Source organism: Tachysurus vachellii, chromosome 4 (assembly GCF_030014155.1).
Source record: "Tachysurus vachellii isolate PV-2020 chromosome 4, HZAU_Pvac_v1, whole genome shotgun sequence".
NCBI classification, from domain to species: domain Eukaryota; kingdom Metazoa; phylum Chordata; class Actinopteri; order Siluriformes; family Bagridae; genus Tachysurus; species Tachysurus vachellii.
This window is the reverse complement of record NC_083463.1, coordinates 3899350-3923171: the sequence shown is the minus strand read 5'-3', so window position 1 is coordinate 3923171 and position 23822 is coordinate 3899350. Positions and strand designations below refer to the sequence as shown.

The 23822-nt window shown below is 40.8% G+C and overlaps 4 protein-coding genes across 6 annotated transcripts in view; 1 reads left to right on the top strand and 3 right to left on the bottom strand.

Moving 5' to 3' along the window:
• The window catches only part of uroc1 (urocanate hydratase 1), a 17762-nt gene extending 17670 nt beyond the window's left edge, over positions 1-92 (bottom strand). Inside the window, exon 1 of the mRNA XM_060867440.1 lies at positions 1-92. This exon is cut by the window's left edge and continues 107 nt beyond it. Coding sequence (XP_060723423.1) covers positions 1-19 — 19 coding nt within the window. The 5' untranslated portion in view covers positions 20-92.
• A 3064-nt stretch (positions 93-3156) lies between these two features.
• sec61a1a (SEC61 translocon subunit alpha 1a) lies at positions 3157-13274 on the bottom strand. Its single transcript, XM_060867439.1, has 12 exons — positions 13126-13274; positions 11832-11899; positions 11681-11746; positions 10830-10908; positions 10401-10532; positions 9658-9767; positions 7944-8097; positions 6828-6988; positions 6541-6738; positions 5294-5485; positions 5109-5185; positions 3157-4101 (listed from the first exon to the last, which is right to left on the bottom strand). The coding sequence occupies exons 1-12, from the start codon at positions 13130-13132 to the stop codon at positions 3915-3917; spliced, it is 1431 nt and encodes a 476-aa protein (XP_060723422.1). The 5' UTR covers positions 13133-13274; the 3' UTR covers positions 3157-3914.
• Positions 13275-13586: 312 nt separating this feature from the next.
• Positions 13587-21087, top strand: tatdn2 (TatD DNase domain containing 2). Of its 3 annotated transcripts, none has more exons than XM_060867434.1 (7): positions 13587-14005; positions 16349-16684; positions 17285-17542; positions 17750-18634; positions 18775-18902; positions 18982-19165; positions 20236-21087. In XM_060867434.1, the coding sequence occupies exons 2-7, from the start codon at positions 16358-16360 to the stop codon at positions 20374-20376; spliced, it is 1923 nt and encodes a 640-aa protein (XP_060723417.1). In that variant the 5' UTR covers positions 13587-14005; positions 16349-16357; the 3' UTR covers positions 20377-21087. The 3 variants fall into 3 exon arrangements, with proteins under 3 accessions (XP_060723417.1, XP_060723420.1, XP_060723418.1); XM_060867437.1 differs by lacking the exon at positions 13587-14005 and adding an exon at positions 14043-14047; XM_060867435.1 differs by lacking the exon at positions 13587-14005 and adding an exon at positions 14513-14630.
• On the bottom strand, positions 20770-23822 carry LOC132844219 (ghrelin-like). Its single transcript, XM_060867438.1, has 4 exons — positions 23641-23822; positions 23260-23346; positions 20996-21110; positions 20770-20905 (listed from the first exon to the last, which is right to left on the bottom strand). The coding sequence occupies exons 1-4, from the start codon at positions 23761-23763 to the stop codon at positions 20892-20894; spliced, it is 339 nt and encodes a 112-aa protein (XP_060723421.1). The 5' UTR covers positions 23764-23822; the 3' UTR covers positions 20770-20891.

Sequence of the window (23822 nt, the reverse complement as noted above, 5' to 3'; positions counted from 1 at the left end):
GCTCCTTTAAATTAGTCATAAATGCTTGCAAGCAGCGCAGAGAGGGAGCAAGTGAAGTGTGCAACTGTGGTCCAATATGTAAGAGGGAACAAACTAAATCTAAACACTTTCCTCCTCCCCCTTCTGTTACTCCTCCCCTTCATGTGATTGCCTCTTGGACGTTTTTACCTCTGATCTCATCCAATGAGAAACGGAGGTTCTGTTTAAGAGCTAATCATTGATTAAAGATAAATACGTTGAGGCACCCGAAACCACGGACCCCTCGTTCCAGGCTGTGTAACCTTGTTCAAGACCCAAGGACTTTATTAGCACATGCTGAAGGTCCGTGTACACAGAAATTCTTTGTCTATTTATTCCTTGTTCTTATAGATACTGCAGTAGACTAAATAAATAAATAAATAAATAAATAAATAAATGGGGGGGCACGGTGGCTTAGTGGTTAGCACGTTCGCCTCACACCTCCAGGGTTGGGGTTCGATTCCCGCCTCCGCCTTGTGTGTGTGGAGTTTGCATGTTCTCCCCGTGCCTCGGGGGTTTCCTCCGGGTACTCCGGTTTCCTCCCCCGGTCCAAAGACATGCATGGTAGGTTTAGAATTGTTTGTAGTGTGTGATTGCGTGAGTGAATGAGTGTGTGTGTGTGCCCTGCGATGGGTTGGCACTCCCGTCCAGGGTGTATCCTGCCTTGATGCCCGATAACGCCTGAGATAGGCACAGGCTCCCCGTGACCCGAGGTAGTTCGGATAAGCGGCAGAAAATGAGTGATTGAGTGGTATTTATTTAGGATTAGTGGATTTATTTAGGATTAATGACCCCCAACCCTAGAGACACATGAACAACCTGCAGCCTGTCATACCGACTCCCGGTTGCATAAATAACACTGGTGGTATAATTAAGGAGATCGTTTACATTTAAAGTATTTAGTCATCAAGAGCAACTTACATTTATCTCATATAAATGAGCCACTGAGGGTTAAGGGCCTTACTCAGGGGCCCAAGAGATGCAGCTTGGTGGTCCTGGGTACCATTTACATGAAGTGAGGTATCATTCTAGCACCATTCTAGTCAGCTCTAAAATTATTGGCACCCCATCGTAAAAAAGAACAAATGAAACACGTAAAAATTACATCTTTTTTATTTGTCTTCTTTTTATTCTTTTTACTTTGGTGTTAATTGGCTCTATTTGTACATCACAGACAGTCACAAAAAGCATTTCGCTACACGTCATACTGTGTACGTGATGACAAGTGGTTAAGGCTCTGGGTTGTTGATTGGAGAATCAGGGTTCAAGCCCCAGCACTACCAAGCTGACACTGGTGGGCCCTTGAGCAAGGCCCTTAACCCTCACTGCTCCAGAGGTGCTGTATCATGTCTGACCATGTGCTTTGACCTCCAAATGTTGGGACGTGTGAAGAGAAGAATTTCACTGTAATGTGGATGTAACAAAATAAAGGCTTTCTGTTTGTATGTTTTCGTGTCTTATGTCCTGTTTAAATCGTCAGAGGTTGCTGGAGGAGTCACAGTATACTGTAAGTATTTAATAATATGGTATAAATGATTCCTTTACATCTGACAAACTCTTGAAGCTACAAACTGGGAACCTTTACACATTATCCAGCATCTGGAAGAGTGAACACATTCTACGTTTAAAGTCATACTGAATTGTTGGGGAACTGTATAACGGTTCCATTTAAAGCCCTAGTGTTTTGATATCTTCCTAGTAGAACCCATAACTTGCCCCCCTTCCCTTCTCTTTTCTGCCCCAGGCACCATAGATCTATGAACCCACCCCACCCCTCCAGACCCCACACCCACAGGTCCTTCCACTCCCCCTCCCACTAACATACGATGACATGCACCAGTCACTTTGTGTGACATTGGTCTGCTCATCTGCACTTGCACTTTATCTGCCCTCTGCCTTGCGCAGCTTTATTTAATATCTATTGTTTTTATTATCTGTATGCACCTTGGGACTGAGAGTAACGCAGTTTCAATTCTCTGTATGTACTGTACATGAGGAAGATTGACAATAAAGCAAAACTTGAACCTGAACTTAAAGAGCAAACACCCTGGCGCGACAGGAGCCAGTAAGAGGTGAGGGTTCTCCAGGTTTAGTTAACTAAAGGCAATAAACCTTTTAAATCAGAGCAGGCAATAATATAATAATAATAATATAGTGAGTGATTTGAGTTGGACAGATGACAATAATAATAATAATAATAATAATAATAATAAATATAGTGAGTGATTTGAGTTGGACAGAATCAGAAAACTAGAGAATGACTTGTTTAGTTGGCTCCAAGATCATTAAAGCAAATATTTCAAAAACTTAAAAATATGCTAAGTTAAAATATGCAGTTAACTAATATGCAACTCATTGTTCTAGTTGTAAAAGCCGAATAATCATTCAAAGCCTACTGATTAGTCTGTGAAAAAATTCGATGCTTAATTGTTCTGATAATCGTTAGATTAACCCAGTGGTCTTCACTATTTTTTTCATGTGAGCCACACTGATAAGACAAAGTCAATAGGAGAGCCACTTTCACCACAAAGTATGCCAAGTTATTCAGTCTTAAATAGCTTATCTGCTTAAATACAATGTACAATATTGCAGTACAATAATTACTCGAGTTGCGGATGATGCATGCTCCCCATCAGTTACCTCTTTTGTCACTGTCACATTGCTTTGTTGCTGTTCATTTTGTGCGCGGGATTGTACGATAAGAAATCGATCCATTTTTTAGTCCGTGTGTACAGTAAACACAAGTTGTTAACTGGCATGAAACACAAACTAGCTTCTGGCAGGCCGCCAAAAACGGGCTATTGCGCAGAACGCAGTGAGTCAGTGACGAGTCAAATAATATATAAATATATATTATTATTTGTAATAGAGCACATTCGTTTTTCTATGCTTCCCTGATTGTTTTTAATGTTATTTAAATGAAAAATAAATTTTAACCACATGATCATATCATCGTATTATTTACTGCCACGTGAGCCGCATATTAAAGCTTGGCGAGCCGCAGGAGGATCGCGAGCCACGCAATGAGTAACACTGGATTAATCGATTAGCAAAATAATCGTTTGTTGTAGCTCTAACAAACCGTACAATTCAACGTGGACTCAAAGGGTTCTCAGAAACACGACTACACAAAACGGCTTTACACAAAAAGAGCTTTTACTGAGAATGAGCACTCTTTCCGAAAGACGGATGTTTTAGCATTTCTTTTTACATGTTGGGAAAAGAAAAGAAAAAAAAAAAAGAATTTTGTTACATGGTGGCACATTTCATCATATATACAGACAGAGAAATAACAAAACAAAAACAAAACTGTTATTTGTCCGTGGATGAATGAACTATATATGCATGTAGACAGCGTCCAGTTTGTAGAACACCACCTTAAAAAAGAAATGAAGAAAAAAAAAAAGATCTACAATACACGAAATGCATATGGTTGGATTTGTCGTCACAACCGGATGTCTAATAATCCCGCGAGTGTGAATATTCCCGTGGCGTCATACTGACAGCAGCCATGAAGGACGAACGTGGCGTAAACACGCAACACTGCACCTTTAAATGAAAGAGTGGGCATGACAGAAGTGAGCAACCGCCATCACTATACTGAACACAGTCGAGCAGCAAGCGGAGGGAAAAAAAATTAAAAAAGTGTGTAAAGTGAAACAATAACGGTTCACCCATCGACTTTCTTCAGAGCTCACAGAGTCTAGCTTTACTCATCACTAAACGCTCTCTCCCTTCCAGCAAACAGCATCTCAAAGCCAAACCTGGCTGTTCAGAATGGACCACTTCAACTCACTGTGCCGACAAATATATAAAATAATAGTAATAACACTCATAAAAATAATAAAAGTGTTTGATTAGGGTGTGTCTAAGCGTACGCGTGCGCCCAAGAGGTTTTAGAAGAGTAGCGCCCCCATGCTGCCGACTTCGCTCTGCTCCTTGACGAAGATCTCAAAATACTGGTAGATGATGGTGACGGCCAACAAGATCCCGGTTCCTGAGCCGATCGCTCCCAGAAAATCAGCCATGACAGAGAGACCGCCGATGCACAGGCCACCGAACGCGGCGGCTGTGGGGATATACCTGAAAAGTGGAACAGTTCCATTCTTAACTGATGCAAGCAGGAAATAAAACTCTATTACTTTTTTATGGACATGTGATGATAGCAGTGAGGTCTGCTGTTATAGGAAAACAACATCAGTGAGAACAGGAACTAGACCAGGGGTGTCAAACTCAGGCCCGCGGTGTAATTATATTTGGCCCGCGAGATCATATCAAATGTGCTTGCCACTGTATTGAGGCGTAGTCACGAACAGCGAGCGCCCCTCATTCTCTGTTGACAGTCGTTAACAACCGTGCTACAGTCACGTCGGGCAAGTTAACTCCACCCTCCACTAAAATGGCCAAACTAAAGATGGACAATAGGAGCTTTCAAGACAGGAGGGAGGCAGATGATCTGTTCACGAATATAAAGGACAGACCTGTTTGTCTCGTGTGCTAACGGAGCTAACGTGTCTGTAACCAAAGAATATAACATAAGAAGACACGATGAAACGAAACATTATGAGAAGTATAAGGACCTGGACGGTTTTGAAAAAGATCCACTTCAAAAAGGAAGTTTAAATGTTCCAGCGAGTGAGAGGCGTAATTTATTTTATTTATTTAAATAAGAAACGAACACCACTGATGTGTCTTTTATTTCAAATGTAATTTCTTATGTGTTTGTAATATCAAGCTCTGGTTGTTCAAATCCTGTGTTCAAGCAAAACTAAAGTTTGTTTCCATATGAAAAAGGTTGAACATTACACATCAGTTGCAGGTCATTTTTCAATAAATATTGAGTTTGGCCCGTGACTTTATCTCAGTTTTATATTTTGGCCCACAGTGAATTTGACACCCCTGAACTAAACAGTCACTGCTTCATCAGCCAATTTTACCTTCTCTTGAAGCTAATAAAACATTTATACTTTGTGGTTTCTCTTCAGATTGAGAAGCTGCAGATTGAAAACTGACTTATGGATCGTGTCCAGTGCTAAATCTTCAATGTTAAACGTCTTCCTAATTATATTTTTGACCGGCTCGGAATTCACCTGTTGAGTTCGTGCACCATGGACGTCTCTCTGTGGCCCCTCATCACCATCTGCTGCTCCTTAAGCTGTTTAGCCACCTGAAACCCAAACGTGTTGTCGTCGAACACTTGGTCAAAACTGCACAGTGGATCAGTATTGCTCCGAACAGTGGCAGGTAATAATAAATAAATAAAAATGAAACCTACATCTTTGGCTGATGATCCTGACACTTCGATCCACGTCTTGGAGAAGAACGCGCAGGAGCCCAGCATGAAGACGATGTAGATGACGGTGTGGACCGGATCGTCTAACACCGAACCGAATGACTCCGGAGGAGAGAGGTAGTAACAGAGACCTCCTACAGGATAGGCCCGAGCTGGACCACCAGTCGAGGTGTCCTGTTAAAACAGAAAAGCATTTCATTATCATGAAAGAAAACAAACACAGCGAGCCCAGTGTGTGTGGACTACAGATACACTATAGACATATATAAAATGTTGTTTTTTTGTCTTTTCAGCTGTACAAAACACACTAAATTAAAGGCAGGGTCTCTGATTTTTGAGAAATGCTTCAACAAACTAGTCGGGCCGAATAATAAACAAAAAATCAAAACAAACGTGTAGCCAATGAGCAGAAAGGGGCGTGTCTTGTCAATATGGACGGAGAGAGTGTTCAGTGCGCATGTGTGACATTAGCAGAAAGCGGTTTTAACATTGACATGGAGGATAAAAACAAAGAAAGAAAGAGAAGAAAGACTTACGATAAGGTAAGAAGTAGGACCGTAATAACTCCTGAGCTAAACGCTGTTACTACACAGAACTAATATATGCCTTTGTCCTTTACATGATTATGCTTGTGTCATTTTTGCTTGTTTGTTTATCTGCAATCGTATTGTTCTTCCCTTCAGCTATGATAAAGACACATTTCTTTCCATCAGTTGCCTGGGTTACGTATGTGTGTGTGGGCGGAGCTATCAATACAGGGGTGGGACCCATTTGGATCAGAATCGGAAACCCTGCCTTTAAGGACCATTTTATTCTGTGTGCAACCCTGATGTTGGAAAAACGTAGCGTTCTCCCTTTCAATTTTACCGCCTCTTGTTTTTAATGTAAATAGATTATATTTTTCAAATAAATTCGTTATCATTAAGAAACAGAAATAAAAGGTTGAACATGGGCAGAGGAACAAAGGCCAACAGCACCACTTTGGCCCAGATAAAAGTGACACGCACCGTATACACAGGACGTCACTGAGAACAGACAAAGCTTCTTAATCCCAAATTAAACTGAAAGATTTCACTCTAAACGATAAGCCAATATTCCCTTTAGCCTGGGTTTTCATTTCATTATGTTCACCATGGCTGAATTATGAGATCATAGCCACCAGACCACTAGGACTGAATCAGAGTCATGTTAAAGAACAAAAACAGTTTATTTCCCTATATGTAACTTACAGACCAGGTTCCCAGGAGGTTAACCAGGAAGTTGCCACTAAATCGAGTGGAGAGCATCTGAGAGATGACGTAGAGGTTGGACACCAGTGCGGACTGCAGGATGATGGGGATATTGGAGGTGTAGAAAAGCTTGATGGGATACGTGTTGTACTGCCCACGGTAACGTGCAGACTTTATGGGCAGGTCCACTCTGAAGCCCTGGGTTTGAGAAAAAAAAACAGTTAGTCATTTCCATCTCCTGTTCAGTTAGTTCGTACCTTCCTTCTATACTGGCACGCGTCGCTCACCTGGAAATATATGACCACGGCGAAGACGAAGACGGTAGCGATGAGGTTCATGAGGTTGGGCAGGTTCTGCCTGTAGAAGGCCTCTCTCAGTGCGCGCACTTTATCAGTCCGAGTGGCCAACAAGTGAAACAGGGCTATGATGGCGCCCTCAAACTCGGTGCCTGGGAACACAGGATTGCCAACATGAATTAGATCACACAGAATCGCCAACATGGATCAGATCACACAGGCTCGCCTGATCTATACCTCAATTGTTGATTGGCTGCTGGTGACTGATGGTGTGCAGCTACAAATCACAGGTTTATATTAATGCTCTTGTCCCAATTCACTCATTTCTACTGTAACACCACCAGTGACGTGCATGGAAGATGCTCCACAAACACATTTACCATTTAAGGCAGGAGTCTCCAGTCCCCCCCCCTTTTTAAACTGTCTATACTCACTCACTCATTTTCTACCGCTTATCCGAACTACCTCGGGTCACGGGGAGCCTGTGCCTATCTCAGGCGTCATCGGGCATCAAGGCAGGATACACCCTGGATGGAGTGCCAACCCATCACAGGGAACACACACACACTCTCATTTACTCACACACTACGGACAATTTTCCAGAGATGCCAATCAACCTACCATGCATGTCTTTGGACCGAGGGAGGAAACCGGAGTACCCGGAGGAAACCCCCAAGGCACAGGGAGAACATGCAAACTACACACACACAAGGCGGAGGTGGGAATCGAACCCCCAACCCTGGAGGTGTGAGGCGAACGTGCTAACCACTAAGCCACCGTGCCCCCAACTGTCTATACTGATAAACTTAAAAAATTTCTATCCTTTGAAAACTTTTACAACTTCCTGTTTCTACGCAACATGAGCATCGTATTCATATTCCAATTAATTGTTGATTAAAGAATGACTGTTTATTTTGACAGCTACAATGCTAGTGATGAGCAGACTGCTGAGGTACAAGAAGAATAAAGAACATTCCGGCTGTGCTGTAACACTGGTGTAATCACAGCTTAGGTGAGCATCAGTATCTTGGCTTCTTCAGACCGCTGTGATTATCATCATCAGTACAGCGTTACCGTATGATCTGGACCTGTATTGAGAGCCTGTACCTCTGCCTGTGTTCACCGTCGTCGGACTGAAGGCTTTCCACACGATAGTCTCGCAGATGTTGGTGGCGATGAAGAGGGAGATACCGGAGCCCAAACCATATCCTTTCTGAAGCAGCTCGTCCAGTAAGAGCACGATCAGTCCGGCCACAAACAGCTGCACAAAAACACACACAATCTCAAACATGCTTTCTATCCAGTCTTTATACCCCATCAGAGAATCTTTCACTTAAACAAGTCAAGCAGCAATAGCGCCACCATCATGCTGAATGTTGTTCAACTGGTACAGTAAAGAAACCCAAATAATTACACAGCAACGTTAGAAAATAAATCTGGTCCTTATAGCATTTTATAAGCTTTGAATACATCACGTTTCTCACTGAATACATGTTCTTATCACACAAAATTAATATTGTTTAAAAGGTTTAAAGTCCATCCAGTAGGTGGCAGCGATGTATTAACAGTGCATTCAGGGGATATTACCATTGTGTACCATGTAACCATGGAGATTACGTTAACTTTTCATTTTTCATACAAATAGGGCCCAACAGTGGACACTTGGTGGACCTGGGGTTTGAACTCACAACCTTCCGATCAGTGGTCTGACTCCCGTACATAGAAGAATGACTTTAATTGGAATATATAATGTTCCAGATCAGTATAAAGAACTCATTACTGCCCTTTATTGCCAGTGGGAGATAAAAAAAAAAAAAGCTGGTCAGTACTAAATAGTGATGCATGGTGTATAATCTGTGTGTTTAATCCAGAGCACACGAGTAGAGGACACGAGTACACAACATTATCAGCAAGCACGAGTATTAAATCCACACACTACACTACACTCCCACCCCCACCACACACTCACTCACACACACACACACACAAATGTAAAGCAGTGAACATGAGCACGTATGTGAGCACTTTTCATCTCGCTCACAGGTTCTACACTTGACTCATGAGACTTTATGGGCAAGAATGAGACGTTCACGTTCTCTGCCATGACCAGCATTAACCAGCCCTTGACAGAACTGAATTCTATTCTCCACTTCACAACTGAAAGTTTATTTATAATTCCATACTGGCTTTAAAGCAGCATGGATTAACAAGGTCACCATTTTCTTCTGCCAACATTAGAAGTGTGAGTGCTGAGAAGAAGTAGTTCTTTACACGAGCATTTACATTCAACCTGACTGACATGGTGGCCTTACGTTTACAGCAGATTAACACAACATAAAAAATAAATAAAACTTTGCGATCTCAATTGTCAGAATGGGATTAAGCTTAAAAAAAAAAAAAATAAAAATAAAAAATTAACCCGAGGGGAAAAAAAAATTCCTTGTATTCCTGCTCTCCAAAGCCGTAAGTATGAGTTTGACCCACAAGGAACATGGAGATCTTAGTGAGCAAGAGAAAAGAAAGTCATTACCTAGAGAGAAGATCTGTGAATCATCCTTACGCTCACAAATCATTGTGTGTGTGTGTGTGTGTGTGTGTGTGTGTGTGTTTCACAATACTTCTCCCTCGATATAATGACTCCCTGGTACTGCTGTGTACTCACAGCTCAGCCACCTTCACACTTTCTATTACACACACACACACACACGCTGAGCTGAAACTAACTACTGAAACGATTCGGCTTGGTTTAGTAGAAGAAATCCTCCCATCATGAGCGTACTTAATTGTGCAAGCTCGGACCTTTTGTTCACGTGCCATTTACCTGAATGATGATGAGGAGACAGATCCCGGCTCCCATCTCTGATGGGTCTCCGTACATGCCTGTCATCACGTACACTATCGCCTGGCCAATAGTGATGATCATCCCGAACACTGGAAATACAAATATTCAGTCAACAGTGCAGTTTTCTAAAGATCCTTTCACACGTGTCCATTTCTATACGCAGTTCTGTACGAAAGAAAGCAAGAAAGACGTGGTGAGGGTGCATGTTCCATTCCCAATCTTGTTATAACTACTCTGGCTTGAAGTCTAAGGTAGGAGGGGCTTAGACTCTTCGCTGTCAATCACAGAGACGTACACCAATCGTTGACGCGGAAAGTGTAGAGAGCGGTAAGAAAAACAAGAGAGATATGGACTTGTCATTCAGAGAGAATTAAAGTCTTAAACGCTCTTCTGTGATTATATTTCTGTCCAGATCAAACAGACGAGTGTTTTTCCCCCATCGTCTTGTCAGAAAATTACAGGCTGTATGAATATATTGTTTTCCACAGAACTCAGAGCATGTCTAATTATCCAAGTCCTGACACATAAGCCGAGAGGAAGAGGGGAGGAATATAGAGAGAGGAAAGAGAGGATGGATGGATGAGATCTGAATAGTTCTACAGGCATTAGGTGTCAGTAAACACATGTTCACGTTTACAGTGCTGGATGTTGTATGAGAACTGGTCAGGAGCCAAAAAAGTGAAAAAATAAGTGATAAAGAAACTAATAAGTGACAGGCTTACGTTTCTGTGCTCCATTAAACAGCGCTCTGTCTTTAGGGGTGTCTCCAACCTCGATGATTTTAGCTCCAGCCAGCAGCTGCATGATGAGGCCTGAGGTGACGATGGGGGAGATCCCCAGCTCCATCAGAGTACCTGGAACACATTAGAACAACCATTAAACATCAACTCCTTCAGTCAGCACTCATCTCTGAGACAAACACACAGAGACAGAGAGACAGAGAGAGAGAAGCATTTCAACATGTGTGATCTTACTAAACAAACACACACCAGTTCCATAATCAGTCTTACCACAAGAGAAACGGTAAAGTGAAAAGTAAAATAAATATAATCTTTGTGCTGCCGTGCGTTTGGGAATTTCTGATTGTTATAACCATGTCATAAGAGGATAAAGTAGGATAAAGGATAAAGAGGATTAATGTGGAGACTGACCTCTGTTGGACGCCAGAATGACTCGCATCCAGTAGAAGGGATCTGCTGAGTCTGAAGACATGATCCCAAACAGAGGGATCTAGAGAGAGAGAAAGAGAGAGACAGAGAGAGGGAGAGACAGAGAGAGGGAGAGACAGAGAGAGGGAGAGACAGAGAGAGCGACAGACAGAGAGAGCGACAGACAGAGAGAGCGACAGACAGAGAGAGCGACAGACAGAGAGAGCGACAGACAGAGAGAGCGACAGACAGAGAGAGCGACAGACAGAGAGAGCGACAGACAGAGAGAGCGACAGACAGAGAGAGCGACAGACAGAGAGAGCGACAGACAGAGAGAGCGACAGACAGAGAGAGCGACAGACAGAGAGAGGGAGAGCTCAACAACTACACTAAAAAAATCTTTTATTCCTCTCAAAGTTTTTCTGTTTATTAAAGAATGGCATCTTTTTTTTTACTTAATGTACAGTTGCATGTCCTGAAAAGCGCTCTCATACTTTTTTCCTTTTCCACCTCTGCTCAAGCTACAGCCTCAAAACACTGACACTGGAGACTCCTTCAATACACTTTAAATAAATTTCTCCTGACAGAAAAATTCCCTGCGAGGACACTCACGTGTTACTGTGACTCACGATCAACAATTCGACATAGCTGTGGAATACAGCTGCATGGTTTGAGATGCTGCATCTGTTAAGTCTTGTTATCAGAAGTATCAGTTGTTATCTTGTTAACAATCACTTCTTATCTGTTCAGAAGAGAGTTGTTGATTTTCTTTCCCTAAAGAATCTAGGCATTTCCGTGGACACTGCGGTTTGTAAACGTCGTGCAGTTGTATGTGTTACGTGATTGATTTGTACCTGGCAGCAGACGAGAAAGATGAACAAGGTGATGGCTGTCCATAGTACTTTCTCTCTGAACTGGATCTGAAGGAGAGATAGAGATAAAACATACATATAAGGTACAGGATAATCCTCTATATATTATGTGGAAGTGAAATGAAATACAAACCTTTCTTTCTGGTTTTTGGATCTCAGGTAAAACCGCACAGAACGGCTTGATGACCTCCAAGAACTTAACTGAAAATTAGAAAGTGTCAGTAACCGGTGATGTAAGAGATAAAACATCATAGATTAAGTCTGCTACAGTTAGTTAACCTGTTTGCACTCAAACCCTTTGGCTGCGTTTCTTTCCCTCACCGCTGTTGACTCTGGATTACTCGATAAGCATTTAAAGCTACATCTGGATTTCTGGATGTTAAAATGAGATATGAATCTTGAACCAATCCCTAAGGTCCTGAATAGGCAGTTACTAAGGATGAACTGAATAAACACTATAAAGGCATCGATTTATGCTCGTTCACAGCTTAAAATAGGAAACGTAAAAACCTCCGACATCATATGCAGCTTATTTTTAGGTGTGTTACACAGACCCTGATGGACCTTTACAAAAAAAAAAAAACTAAACGATTCTAAATAATAAACTGGTGAAAACAGAACATGAGAAAACTTTCGGTCTGTATTAAACGAGAAAGTATTCATGCACAACTCATCGTTGCGTCGTCCCTTTCTCATAAAAAAGGGAAATCATCACCTCTGAATACCATAAAGATTTTAATGTGGCATATTTCCTTGAAGAGACGTAGGAGGTATTAGGGGTGTTATTAGGAGGGGTATTAAGGGGTAGTACAATTTTTCAAGCTTTTCTTATACTAATAATATTTCTTTTCTGTTACAGTAAGACATTTTGAACTGTAAATAAAAATAAATCAACCATTTCCCCCACAGATTATTCCCCTGAATCATTGACCTGTGTATGGTTTAAAACGGTAAACTAACACCATAAAACCTCTGTAGTTCTACATTAGATTAACAAACCGACACAATATCTAACCCTAAACCTTCCTGACGTGGGTGAAGTTTGTGTTATTTGTCAGTGACACACCGGGCAGCTAAAGCGGCGTCATCATAAACACGCCATTTAACTAGCTAACTAGCATCAACAATAGGTTCTTACTACTGCATTTAAAACAGGTCTCATTCTCACCCTTGTTTTTAATAAATACCGACACAAAACTACTTTAAATTATTTACCTAACGAAGGTGAAAAGAAAAGCTAGAGAAATAATAACACAACACTTACAGACTAGCTCGTGATGCTATGCTAAGCTAACAAGCTAACATTCAATCAATGGACACAAATGCAGTGCGCTATAGCAAGCTGAAGCTAGCTAGTTAGCTGGAAGGTGGTTAATCCGTTAAAATAATAGTTCTCGTGAATAAATAACGTAAGAACTGGTACTCACTCCCCATGGTGGTGTTAATCAGTACGAGACTCTGTGCTCCGGGTGCTGATGTGCCGGCGGAGCGCCTTAAAGACACGTCACCACTACACAACCGCTAAATACACGTCAGCCGTAGTAGCCGCCCTTACTAGCTACGACAATACGTCAACACATCCGCCATGTTTGAAAGGGCAAACCGACCAATCAGAACGGTTTATTCAGATAGCGCAAAAAAAAAAAAAAAAACCCACCGTATGATACGATTAAGCCGTGGCCACGTGCGAACTGGGAAGTTTCCGACATCCCAGTAGGAAAGATCGTTTGAATTAGTTATTATTATTATTATTATTATTATTATTATTATTAAGAAAGTACAACATCAGTCTAGTTTAAGGTTATTACGCCTTAAGTCTTTTAATTTAGAGCTTGAAATGTTAATTCGGATTTCTGCAGTAGGTGTTTTTAACAAACGTAACGTAACGTAAATTATTACATCCAACAACAAAATAAATAAATAAATAAATAAATACATACATACATTTAATTCCACTTTAGCGCGTTAATGGTCATCATTTTTGATTATTCCAAGTTTCAGTCAGCTGTATCAGCACGAACGCTCTAACGTGGGAAGTCGGAAATTTCCGAGTTCTCGGTTGTCGTGAACTCGATATATGACCCGGATGGAGACTGCTTCAATAAATGCTAAATAAAATAAAGCTGCTCTTGTATTAAAACAACAACAATAACATATTCTTACGTACAAGAATTCACGTGTTGTTTTTATAACTTAAAAACAACTAAGCCGTTTGTGTTTGTTATTCTCCGCTCTACTGTGTTCAATCAAACTGAACTCTAAAGGTCACGAGGTCACGAGAACTAATTTATAAGTCTCTGAGCACAGGTAAGGCTTCTTGAGCTAACAGGTCAATCCTGAACGACAATTGTAAATACTATTAATAAACCTTTAATTTATTGCGTTTTAAAGATTTAAGCATCTTTAAAAACACTCTGAGTATGGCACGTGAGGAACACGAGCGCCAAGTGGCGATGACCAATGAGCGAGTTAGCTAGCGTAATTTATGCATGTTTAAAAAAAAAATTATATATATCTGCGAATAATCGCCTTAATTTCACTTTTTTTCTTGACCTCCTTGAGTCGTAAATTTTTATTTTTAATTTCTAGTTAAGTAACAGTCGTTTGATTGCAAATTCCAAAATGTTGATTCCGATTCTGAATCAAAAGAGTCGATTCCACAATAACCGATTCATCTTATCGTTGATAAAATAAAAGATTTATTTATAAAAGATTTATCGTTGATAAAATAAAAGATTTATTTATAAAAGATTTATAAAAGATTTATTTATATAAGATCAAATATTGAGCTGTCGTTGCACTCTTGTATCCTCTCTGGAAATGACTTGGTGTTTAAGGGCTGGTTGTGAGTCAGTGTTCTGGTTCCGAATCGACTCTTTTTTTGCATTTGGCTCTTGAGTGAGTGACAACTTTACAATCTAAAAGTTTCAAGGTATGTCTTACAACTATATAGTTTTATATATACAATGTTTACGGTTACGAGGTAAATATACTGTTACTCATCTTCCAATATATTATATTAAATTAAATTTATATATATATTATATATATACACACATACATATATATATATATATATATATATATATATATATATATATATATATATGTATATATGTATGTGTGTGTATATATATATACGTATATATATATATATACGTATATATATATATATATACGTATATATATATATATATATATATATATATATATATATATATATATATATATATACGTATATATATATATATATACGTATATATATATATATATATACGTATATATATATATATATATATATATATATATATATATATATATATATATATATATATATATATGTGTATATGTGTATATGTATATATATATATATATATATATGTGTATATATATATATATATATATATATATATATATATATATATATATATACACGTGTGTGTGTATATATATATATATATATATACACGTGTGTGTGTATATATATATATATATATATACACGTGTGTGTATATATATATATAAGGGGTTAAGTTTAGATACTTTGCAGCTAATATTTCATTTCATATATATTTCAAATATATATTTTGAATTTATTTTGTTTGTTTGTGTCTATTTAATTACACAATATGTTTTTGTGAGTAAAATGTCAAACCAAACCAAGTAGCATTTTGTTGGGCATCCCAGTCCAAATCCATGGGCATTAATATGGAGTTTTTCAAACCCTGAAAACAGCCCAGAACATTAATCCTCCTCTACTACAATTTACTGTTGGCATGTTGCCTTCCAGTTCCGTCCATCAGAATTCCAGATAGTGATTCATCCTACCAGAGAACTGCTCCAGACTTCAATGGCAGTGTTTTTGCTCCACTTATCTCCACTCCATTTGACCCTCATCGTCACCCACACTGATCTTTGTGAGCTTGTGCACATTTGCACAGCCGTGGAGACCCATGAAGCTCCTGATCCATAGTTCTTGTGCTGATGATGCTTTCAAAGGCAGTTTGTTGCTCCTAGATGCTTCCATTTCACTTTAACATTTATTGTTGCCCAGCGCAGAAATCCTGCCAATTGACTTGTGGCAAAGTTGACAATACTATGACAGTCAGTCACTAAAAGTCACTAAGCTCATCAGTGCAACTCATTTTACTGGCTCTGTTTGTAGGGATTGAATGGCTGTGTGTGTGATTTTATGCACTTGTTAGCAGTGGCTGTAACAATGAGTTCAGTCATTGGGGAGTGCAAATACTTTGGGCTCTTTTCGTTTTTGTCTAGCAAACATAAATCATACAGCAGTGCCCTTAAGCAACCAAATCTTATGTTTAAATAATAAAACATACACTTTAGAATTAAAAGCATTTGTGTGAAACAGCTGCTTGTTATTATAGTAGTTGTTATTGCCGTGCTGTAAAATACATTTTCATTAGATTATAGCTGTGAAATCCGCACAAACTGAAGAAAAGGAGCTTTGTTTAAAAATTATATTCATCTTAAGTTAAAGGTTGATCTGTAGGAGTATAAATAGCTTAAAGAACACATTGCAATGTGTTATAGTTTAGCCAAGGTTTTATTAGGATCTTCTCATACAGTGATTCAAATAATAAAAGCAATGGATTAGGGATGTTTTCGTTCTATCTCTGTCCTTCCCAGTCCAGCACCATGACCAATGAAAGGACAAAAGTGAAGTTCAACTGGCTGAAGGACAAAAGTGAAGTTCTCACGGCATTCGTCTCACCTACGAAATTCCAGAAGAACGAAGTCGGTTTGGCTCGGCCCACTTGCTGGGGTGATGATCCATCGGATGAATCGTGTAAAGACTCCTCTCCCAGCCTGGACATGTCCACCAGCTCAGTGGAACTGGCAGAAATGGCAAACATTAAACTCAGCACACCTCGAGAGAAATGTGTCACACCATCGCAGACACGGGGCTCTCAGAAAACACACCGTCTGTCCAGCAGACCCCGCAGACTGTTCGAGAACACAAAGGTAATCGGTTTATATCCGAGTCACGAGTCTGGCCGTGACACTGGGTTTGTGGTTTAATGTACTACAGATGTTTTTGCCGCTTGTTCGAGAAGCTTTGAGAATACATTTTAAATACTTTAACTGAAATAGTAAACAATTGTAGATTGTTTGAACAATTGAACAATTTCAAAAGTTATAAAGGAAAGCTAAAGAAAATGCCCTATGACGAGTGAACTAAGTAAAATAACCCATGACAGGATGGATGAAGTGGAGTTGATGTTACCGCTTCGTGTTGTAATATATCTGCATGTCCTGCACTGGACTCACAGTTCCAACGCAGTGGCTCCAGGAGCCTGTGGCGGGGACTGAGAATGATCACGAGCTACAAAACATCTCACTCACTATACAGTATAATTACTCAGCAGCCTTGCTAGTGTCTAAAACTTGTAGTTAATTTGACTCACTCTTGACACTGTTACAAAGTGTTGACATGATATTTTTAAGTCTATATCCAACACATTGCCCCTTATATTTGGAGATCAGAAATCAGATCTGTTTGGGTGTGTGTGTGTGTGTGTGTGTGTGTGTGTGTGTGTGTGTGTGTGTGCGCGTGCATGACAGTCTCCATTGTCCACTTCTGATGAGAAGAGAAAAGGCAGAACTCCAGAGGAAGGATCAAGGGCCATCTACCTCAGAGCCCTGAGTGCCGCGCTTGGTAGCAGACAGAGGAAGTTGCCCCACACTGAGGCCCGTACCAAGAGGCTGCAATCCCAGACAGCTTCTATAGAAACCATTGCTGTTAAACCTGAGACGGAAAGGAACACAGAGGACAATGTAGACACTGAGGAAGAGGAGAACGCAGTGGTAACTCACCCCAAGGTAAGCAGGAGAGGCTCAGAACCACATGTTAAAATCTATCATCATGATTTGTTTTACTGAGGTTCACTGCGATATGCTGTACATAGAATTTAGCTACTGCTGTGATGGCAATAAACACTAAATGATTAAAAACAGTATCTATGAGTTCAGGGAGTTTACAGTCCAATCAGGTCCACCTGCTGATGATTGGTTTATTTCCATCCACAGAATGTGGTCTTGAAAGGTAGCGACTTTCCTGATTGGTCAAATGTTGAGGATTCTGTCAAGGACGAACGTGTGGAGCGAGTGATGATGTGCGAGAAGTATGGAGAAGCTGGCGATGCTGAAGCTCCACCTCCTGTTGAATATGTCCCACCTCCAGAAGTAACGCTGACCCCACAAACCTCATTTGGTGTGCCATGGATTGATCTGCCCCACCAGCCCAACACTTTCCCTTGGAGCACATGGAGAGAGGGCAACTCTTCTGCCAATAATAGCATGCATCTACCCAATAACCCAGTCGTAGGTTTGGGACGGGACCTCAGTCCTAAGCAGCCAATCGGACAGAGTCCTTCACCTTCACACTCTTGTGTCCTGTCTCCAAACGAGCTGTGTGAGTTCTCTCCACTGTTTAGACACCGGTCTCCATATGCACACTTGCCCTGTGGATCAACATCATCCCCTACTGATGACCTCATTGACCGCAGCAGGTCTGCAGAAGCAGAGCCTCTCTGGCTGTCAGACTCCAACTCATTGGGCTTCATTGACACTCACTGTCACCTGGATATGCTGTACGGGAAGTTGGGTTTCCGTGGAAGCTTCCGAAGCTTCCGGGAGAAATATAACAGCAGTTTCCCTGCGGAATTTCATGGCTGCATAACCGACTTCTGCAACCCGAGAATCACAAAAAAGGAAGCCATCTGGGAATGGCTACTAGGAGAGGAGTACGTATGGGGTGCCTTCGGATGCCACCCTCACTTCGCCAAGGAGTACAATTCCACTCATGAGCAAAGCATCATGGGAGCCATGCGTCATCCCAAGACTGTTGCGTTTGGAGAAATCGGTTTGGATTACTCGCATAAGAATTCAACCAGCCCCAGCAAACAGAAAGAGGTAGAGAGGCATGAAGATTATTTATAGTTACGTTTAACGTTCTGAAACATCTATGAAACACTTACTGTAATATAAAATACACAGTTCTCTTCTTTTTCCTCTGCTGCCTTCTGTAATGAGCTTTGATTCTACCCGCGTAGGTGTTCGAGAGGCAGCTGCGACTGGCTGTGTCTTTGGGGAAGCCGCTGGTTATTCACTGCCGGAACGCTGATGATGATTTGCTGGATATTATGAGGAAGTGTGTTCCACGAGACTACAAGATACACCGGTAAAAAAACAAAAACAAACACTGTGCATGGAGGAATCGGAGGCAACCGACTTATGTTTCGTATGTTTGTGTGTTAAAGACACTGCTTCACCAACAAGTACTCCGTAATCGAGCCGTTCCTGAGCGAGTTCTCAAACCTGTGTGTGGGTTTCACGGCCCTGGTGACAAACTCTAGCGCTGTAGAGGCCCGAGACGCTGTAAGGAAAATCCCGTTGGACCGAATCCTGCTGGAAACCGACGCACCCTACTTCCGACCCAAACAGGTATCAAGCAGCCTCAGATCACGTAAATTGTACCACTGATGGATCGATCCAAGTTACTGTATATATACGTTACTTTAGACCATAATCTAGTTTTGTTTTGAGTAAGAAAACTGCTTTTTATATCATTTTTGCCTTTCTTGGCATACACATAAAAGTTAAAGGTGCGGTGCACGATGTTTGAAAGCCAGTGTTGACATTTGAAATCACTAAAACAAACACGCCCCTAACCCAAATGGGTGTCACCCCTGTATTTATAGCTCCGCCCCACACATACATGCGTAACCCAGGCAATTATTATGGCGGAACCTGCTGGGGCAGCTGACCGAGGGGATATTTTTATCAATAAATGAACACGATGAGTAATAATATGGTAATACAAATGTGTGTTTGTAGTACTGTGTGTTGTAGTGTGAAAGGTTTAGCTCCGTTTCACACGGAAGACGACGTTCAACACCTAGAACCTGAGGCAGAGGTAACGGCAGGTATCCGCCATGTCAGTGTTTCAGTCGCTTTCAGCTAATGTCACACATGCGCACTGAACACTCTCTCCGCCGCATATTGACAAGACACGCCCCTTTATGCTCATGTCACACATGCGCACTGAACACTCTCTCCACCGCATACTGACAAGACACGCCCCTTTATGCTAATGTCACACATGCGCACTGAACACTCTCTCCACCGCATACTGACAAGACACGCCCCTTTATGCTAATGTCACACATGCGCACTGAACACTCTCTCCACCGCATACTGACAAGACACGCCCCTTTCTGCTCATTGGCTACACGTTTGTTTTGTTAATCAGCCTGACTCAGTTTTCTGAAGAATTTCTCAAACATCATGCATCTCACCTTTAATTAATTCGATATTACCATAGTTTTTTAGTTCGTTGCTATAGTAACGACTCCTTCACAGGGACTTGTATGATGGTATACACTTGACATGCTGTTCTACTCCAGGGTGATGTAACAGTACCTACACTTCATCACATTATTTTGATTATTAGTTGATTATTTCCCTGTAACCGAGCAACACCAACGTTCCTGCTCTGATTTGTCCCTCTGCAGGTGTCTACATCCGTGTGTAGGTTTTCTCACCCAGGGATGGGAATACACACCCTGCAGGAAATCAGTGTGCTGAAGAGAGAGCACTTCTCCACCGTGCTCAAAACGATCCGTCAGAACACCACACACATCTACGGCCTGTAAACCCTGTATAAATCCTTAAAGGTTGTGAATGTTCTACTCGCACAATACAGTTTTATTAATTAAAGATTATAGATTCAATTTCACTTATCATAGGTGACTTATTCTTGAGTTACTCACATTCTACAGATCGACCTCCACGGATTTAGAGGAACTGGATCTGGCTGGATTTTTTTTATTTTTCTTGAATTTAGCTTCACATCTTACATTTATTATTTTGTCTGTGCTTTCTGTGGGAAATAAAAAAAAAAAAGTATCTGCAGTATGTGGATATGATGTGTAGAACCTGGCAACCCTACCTAACAGAGCTTAAAACGAACGATTCACGACACCAGATGGATGAGAAACGCGGCAGGACAGAAAATGTTTAATTAAAAAAAAATACACACTGACAAGACCGCATTATTGTCAATTTAATTGTGTTCATTTCTGTTTCCTTTTTATTTCATTTTATCTGTTGTTTTAATTACGTTCATTTCGAAGTGTTTCGAATCAGGACGCTTTCCGTTCAGAAGGCGTTAGTTTGCTCCGTCTGAAATAAATGGTGAATGAACACAAGCCTGTGACTTTACTGTGTCAGTATTAATTCTTCAGTGTGTGTGTTTGAGGTATCAGAACCCACCTGAAGTTGGTGGATCACCACCCAGGACATCCAGTAACATCCTCTGTAGCACAGGACCGTAATCCTCATATTGTGTGTCACTGAGAGACACGGCCAGCTGGAACGGTGCGCTCACCTACAGAGGCGTAAGAAGCGTTTATAAACCGTGCTGAGATTTCAGTTTAAATGTCAGCATTGTGGTCTCAGCTAGAGAGAGTCATGTGTGAGTCATGATTTTGCTTATTTTTGTTTGTACCTGCCTGCGATCTGTTCTAACAAACTGAATTTTATTTAGTCATTTTTCACAAAATATAAATAAACATTTACTTTAATCGTACGTGACTCTGTTCATATGACTATTAAAGATAAATAAATGAATGAATGCTGTAAATATTTCACACATTGTTTGTCCCACAGGATTCATATCTGACCCTTAGCCTATTCCAGTGTGACTTATTTGTCAGGCTCACAGTCCATGATCTAGAACCAGCCAGAGGTCCCGTGAGCCTATTTGGCTTTTCTTAAAAAAGAAATATTAGCCTTGTATCAGTATCTGTATTGAGATGCACACGTGTTTCCTTAAATCTGTTCTAAAACCATATGGGCACATGTGTGTACTCAGCTGTAGGTACTGTATGTACCGTAGAAGGTGCAACTACACGACAACAACGATGCAAGCTATCAAATTTCAAACTAAACAAAAGGTAATATGTATTTATTATATTGTCCATAAATCAAAGCATCACAATCTCCATTATTTACAGGTGGTTTTCAGCATGGAGTAGTATACAAAGTTCAAAAGCTTTGAAAATTTACATGTCAGAAAGCAATGTTTATTCTGATCATATCGGCCTTTCACTTCCCTTCACTGGATGTGTTTACTATCCCTAACACTGTTCTGTGTAAACTATAGCAACTATAGAATGTAAAAATCCCAGGAGATGAGCAGATGAACCTTATAAAATACTCAAATGTTCTGTGTATCATTATTACCATCTAGTTCACATGGCACTGATCTCTTCGTCTTATAGAAGTGTCACCGTAGACGGTCACTAACTCGCAGCACATTCTCACGCTCCTTTATCTCAGTGTTGTGGATGTGAGTGTGTATTGTGTTGACTGTTCACAGTGAGTGTGTATTGTGTTGACTGTTCACAGTGTGTGTGTATTGTGTTGACTGTTCACAGTGAGTGCGTATTGTGTTGACTGTTCACAGTGAGTGTGTATTGTGTTGACTGTTCACAGTGAGTGTGTATTGTGTTGACTGTTCACAGTGAGTGTGTATTGTATTGACTGTTCACAGTGAGTGTGTATTGTATTGACTGTTCACAGTGAGTGTGTATTGTGTTGACTGTTCACAGTGTGTATTGTATTGTGTTGACTGTTCACAGTGAGTGTGTATTGTGTTGACTGTTCACAGTGTGTATTGTGTTGACTGTTCACAGTGAGTGTGTATTGTGTTGACTGTTCACAGTGAGTGTGTATTGTGTTGACTGTTCACAGTGAGTGTGTATTGTGTTGACTGTTCACAGTGAGTGTGTATTGTATTGACTGTTCACAGTGAGTGTGTATTGTGTTGACTGTTCATAGTGTGTATTGTATTGTGTTGACTGTTCATAGTGTGTATTGTATTGTGTTGACTGTTCACAGTGAGTGTGTATTGTGTTGACTGTTCACAGTGAGTGTGTATTGTGTTGACTGTTCACAGTGAGTGTGTATTGTGTTGACTGTTCACAGTGTGTATTGTATTGTGTTGACTGTTCACAGTGAGTGTGTATTGTGTTGACTGTTCACAGTGAGTGTGTATTGTGTTGACTGTTCACAGTGTGTATTGTATTGTGTTGACTGTTCACAGTGAGTGTGTATTGTGTTGACTGTTCACAGTGAGTGTGTATTGTGTTGACTGTTCACAGTGAGTGTGTATTGTGTTGACTGTTCACAGTGAGTGTGTATTGTGTTGACTTCACAGTGAGTGTGTATTGTGTTGACTGTTCACAGTGAGTGTGTATTGTGTTGACTGTTCACAGTGAGTGTGTATTGTGTTGACTGTTCACAGTGTGTATTGTATTGTGTTGACTGTTCACAGTGTGTATTGTGTTGACTGTTCACAGTGAGTGTGTATTGTGTTGACTGTTCACAGTGAGTGTGTATTGTGTTGACTGTTCACAGTGAGTGTGTATTGTGTTGACTGTTCACAGTGAGTGTGTATTGTGTTGACTGTTCACAGTGTGTATTGTGTTGACTGTTCACAGTGTGTATTGTATTGACTGACAATGTTTCCATACCATGATTTTATCCTCAGAATGAAGAGTAGGCTCGAGTTCAGCTGCAGTCCTCCGGCCCACTCGAGGGGGCTTTCTGTCTCCACGACCCTAAAACACACAAATATACTGAATCACTGCTCATCAGCTCTGAATAGAACAGAGAAAGAAGTCTGCAGGTGCTCATACACACCCACACACACACACACACACACACACACACACACTGCACACTGCACACATCCATACACACACAGACACTCTCACAAACACTGCACACATCCACACACTCACACACATACACACACAGACACTCTCTCTCTCACACACAGTCACACACACACTGCGCACACTCACTCACACACACACACACACACACACACACACACACACACACACACTCACCTGTGGTTTCTGGGCTGGACTGAGGAAGCTGGAGCCACACATTGCAGTTTCAGCCCAGAAAGAAACAGCATATAGGAGCAAGATCATGTAACCGATACGTCTGTGACCCAGCATGATGAGCATCTCTCTCTCTCTCTCTCTCTCTCTCTCTCTCTCTCTCTCTCTCTCTCAGGATCTGGAGT

Excerpts from the sequence above, each read along its gene's own strand:
- tatdn2 (XM_060867434.1), top strand. The coding sequence starts at position 16,358 with ATGACCAATGAAAGGACAAAAGTGAAGTTCAACTGGCTGAAGGACAAA. Across the intron at positions 16,685-17,284 it reads GACTGTTCGAGAACACAAAG|TCTCCATTGTCCACTTCTGA; the intron begins GTAATCGGTTTA and ends CGTGCATGACAG. Across the intron at positions 17,543-17,749 it reads CAGTGGTAACTCACCCCAAG|AATGTGGTCTTGAAAGGTAG; the intron begins GTAAGCAGGAGA and ends TTCCATCCACAG.
- LOC132844219 (XM_060867438.1), bottom strand. The coding sequence starts at position 23,763 with ATGCTCATCATGCTGGGTCACAGACGTATCGGTTACATGATCTTGCTC. Across the intron at positions 23,347-23,640 it reads GTCCAGCCCAGAAACCACAG|GGTCGTGGAGACAGAAAGCC; the intron begins GTGAGTGTGTGT and ends TGTGTGTTTTAG. Across the intron at positions 21,111-23,259 it reads ATTCTGAGGATAAAATCATG|GTGAGCGCACCGTTCCAGCT; the intron begins GTATGGAAACAT and ends ACGCCTCTGTAG.
- sec61a1a (XM_060867439.1), bottom strand. Across the intron at positions 8,098-9,657 it reads GTCTCCTCATCATCATTCAG|CTGTTTGTGGCCGGACTGAT; the intron begins GTAAATGGCACG and ends GTTTTTGTGCAG. Across the intron at positions 4,102-5,108 it reads ATGGTGCACGAACTCAACAG|GTATATCCCCACAGCCGCCG; the intron begins GTGAATTCCGAG and ends TCCACTTTTCAG.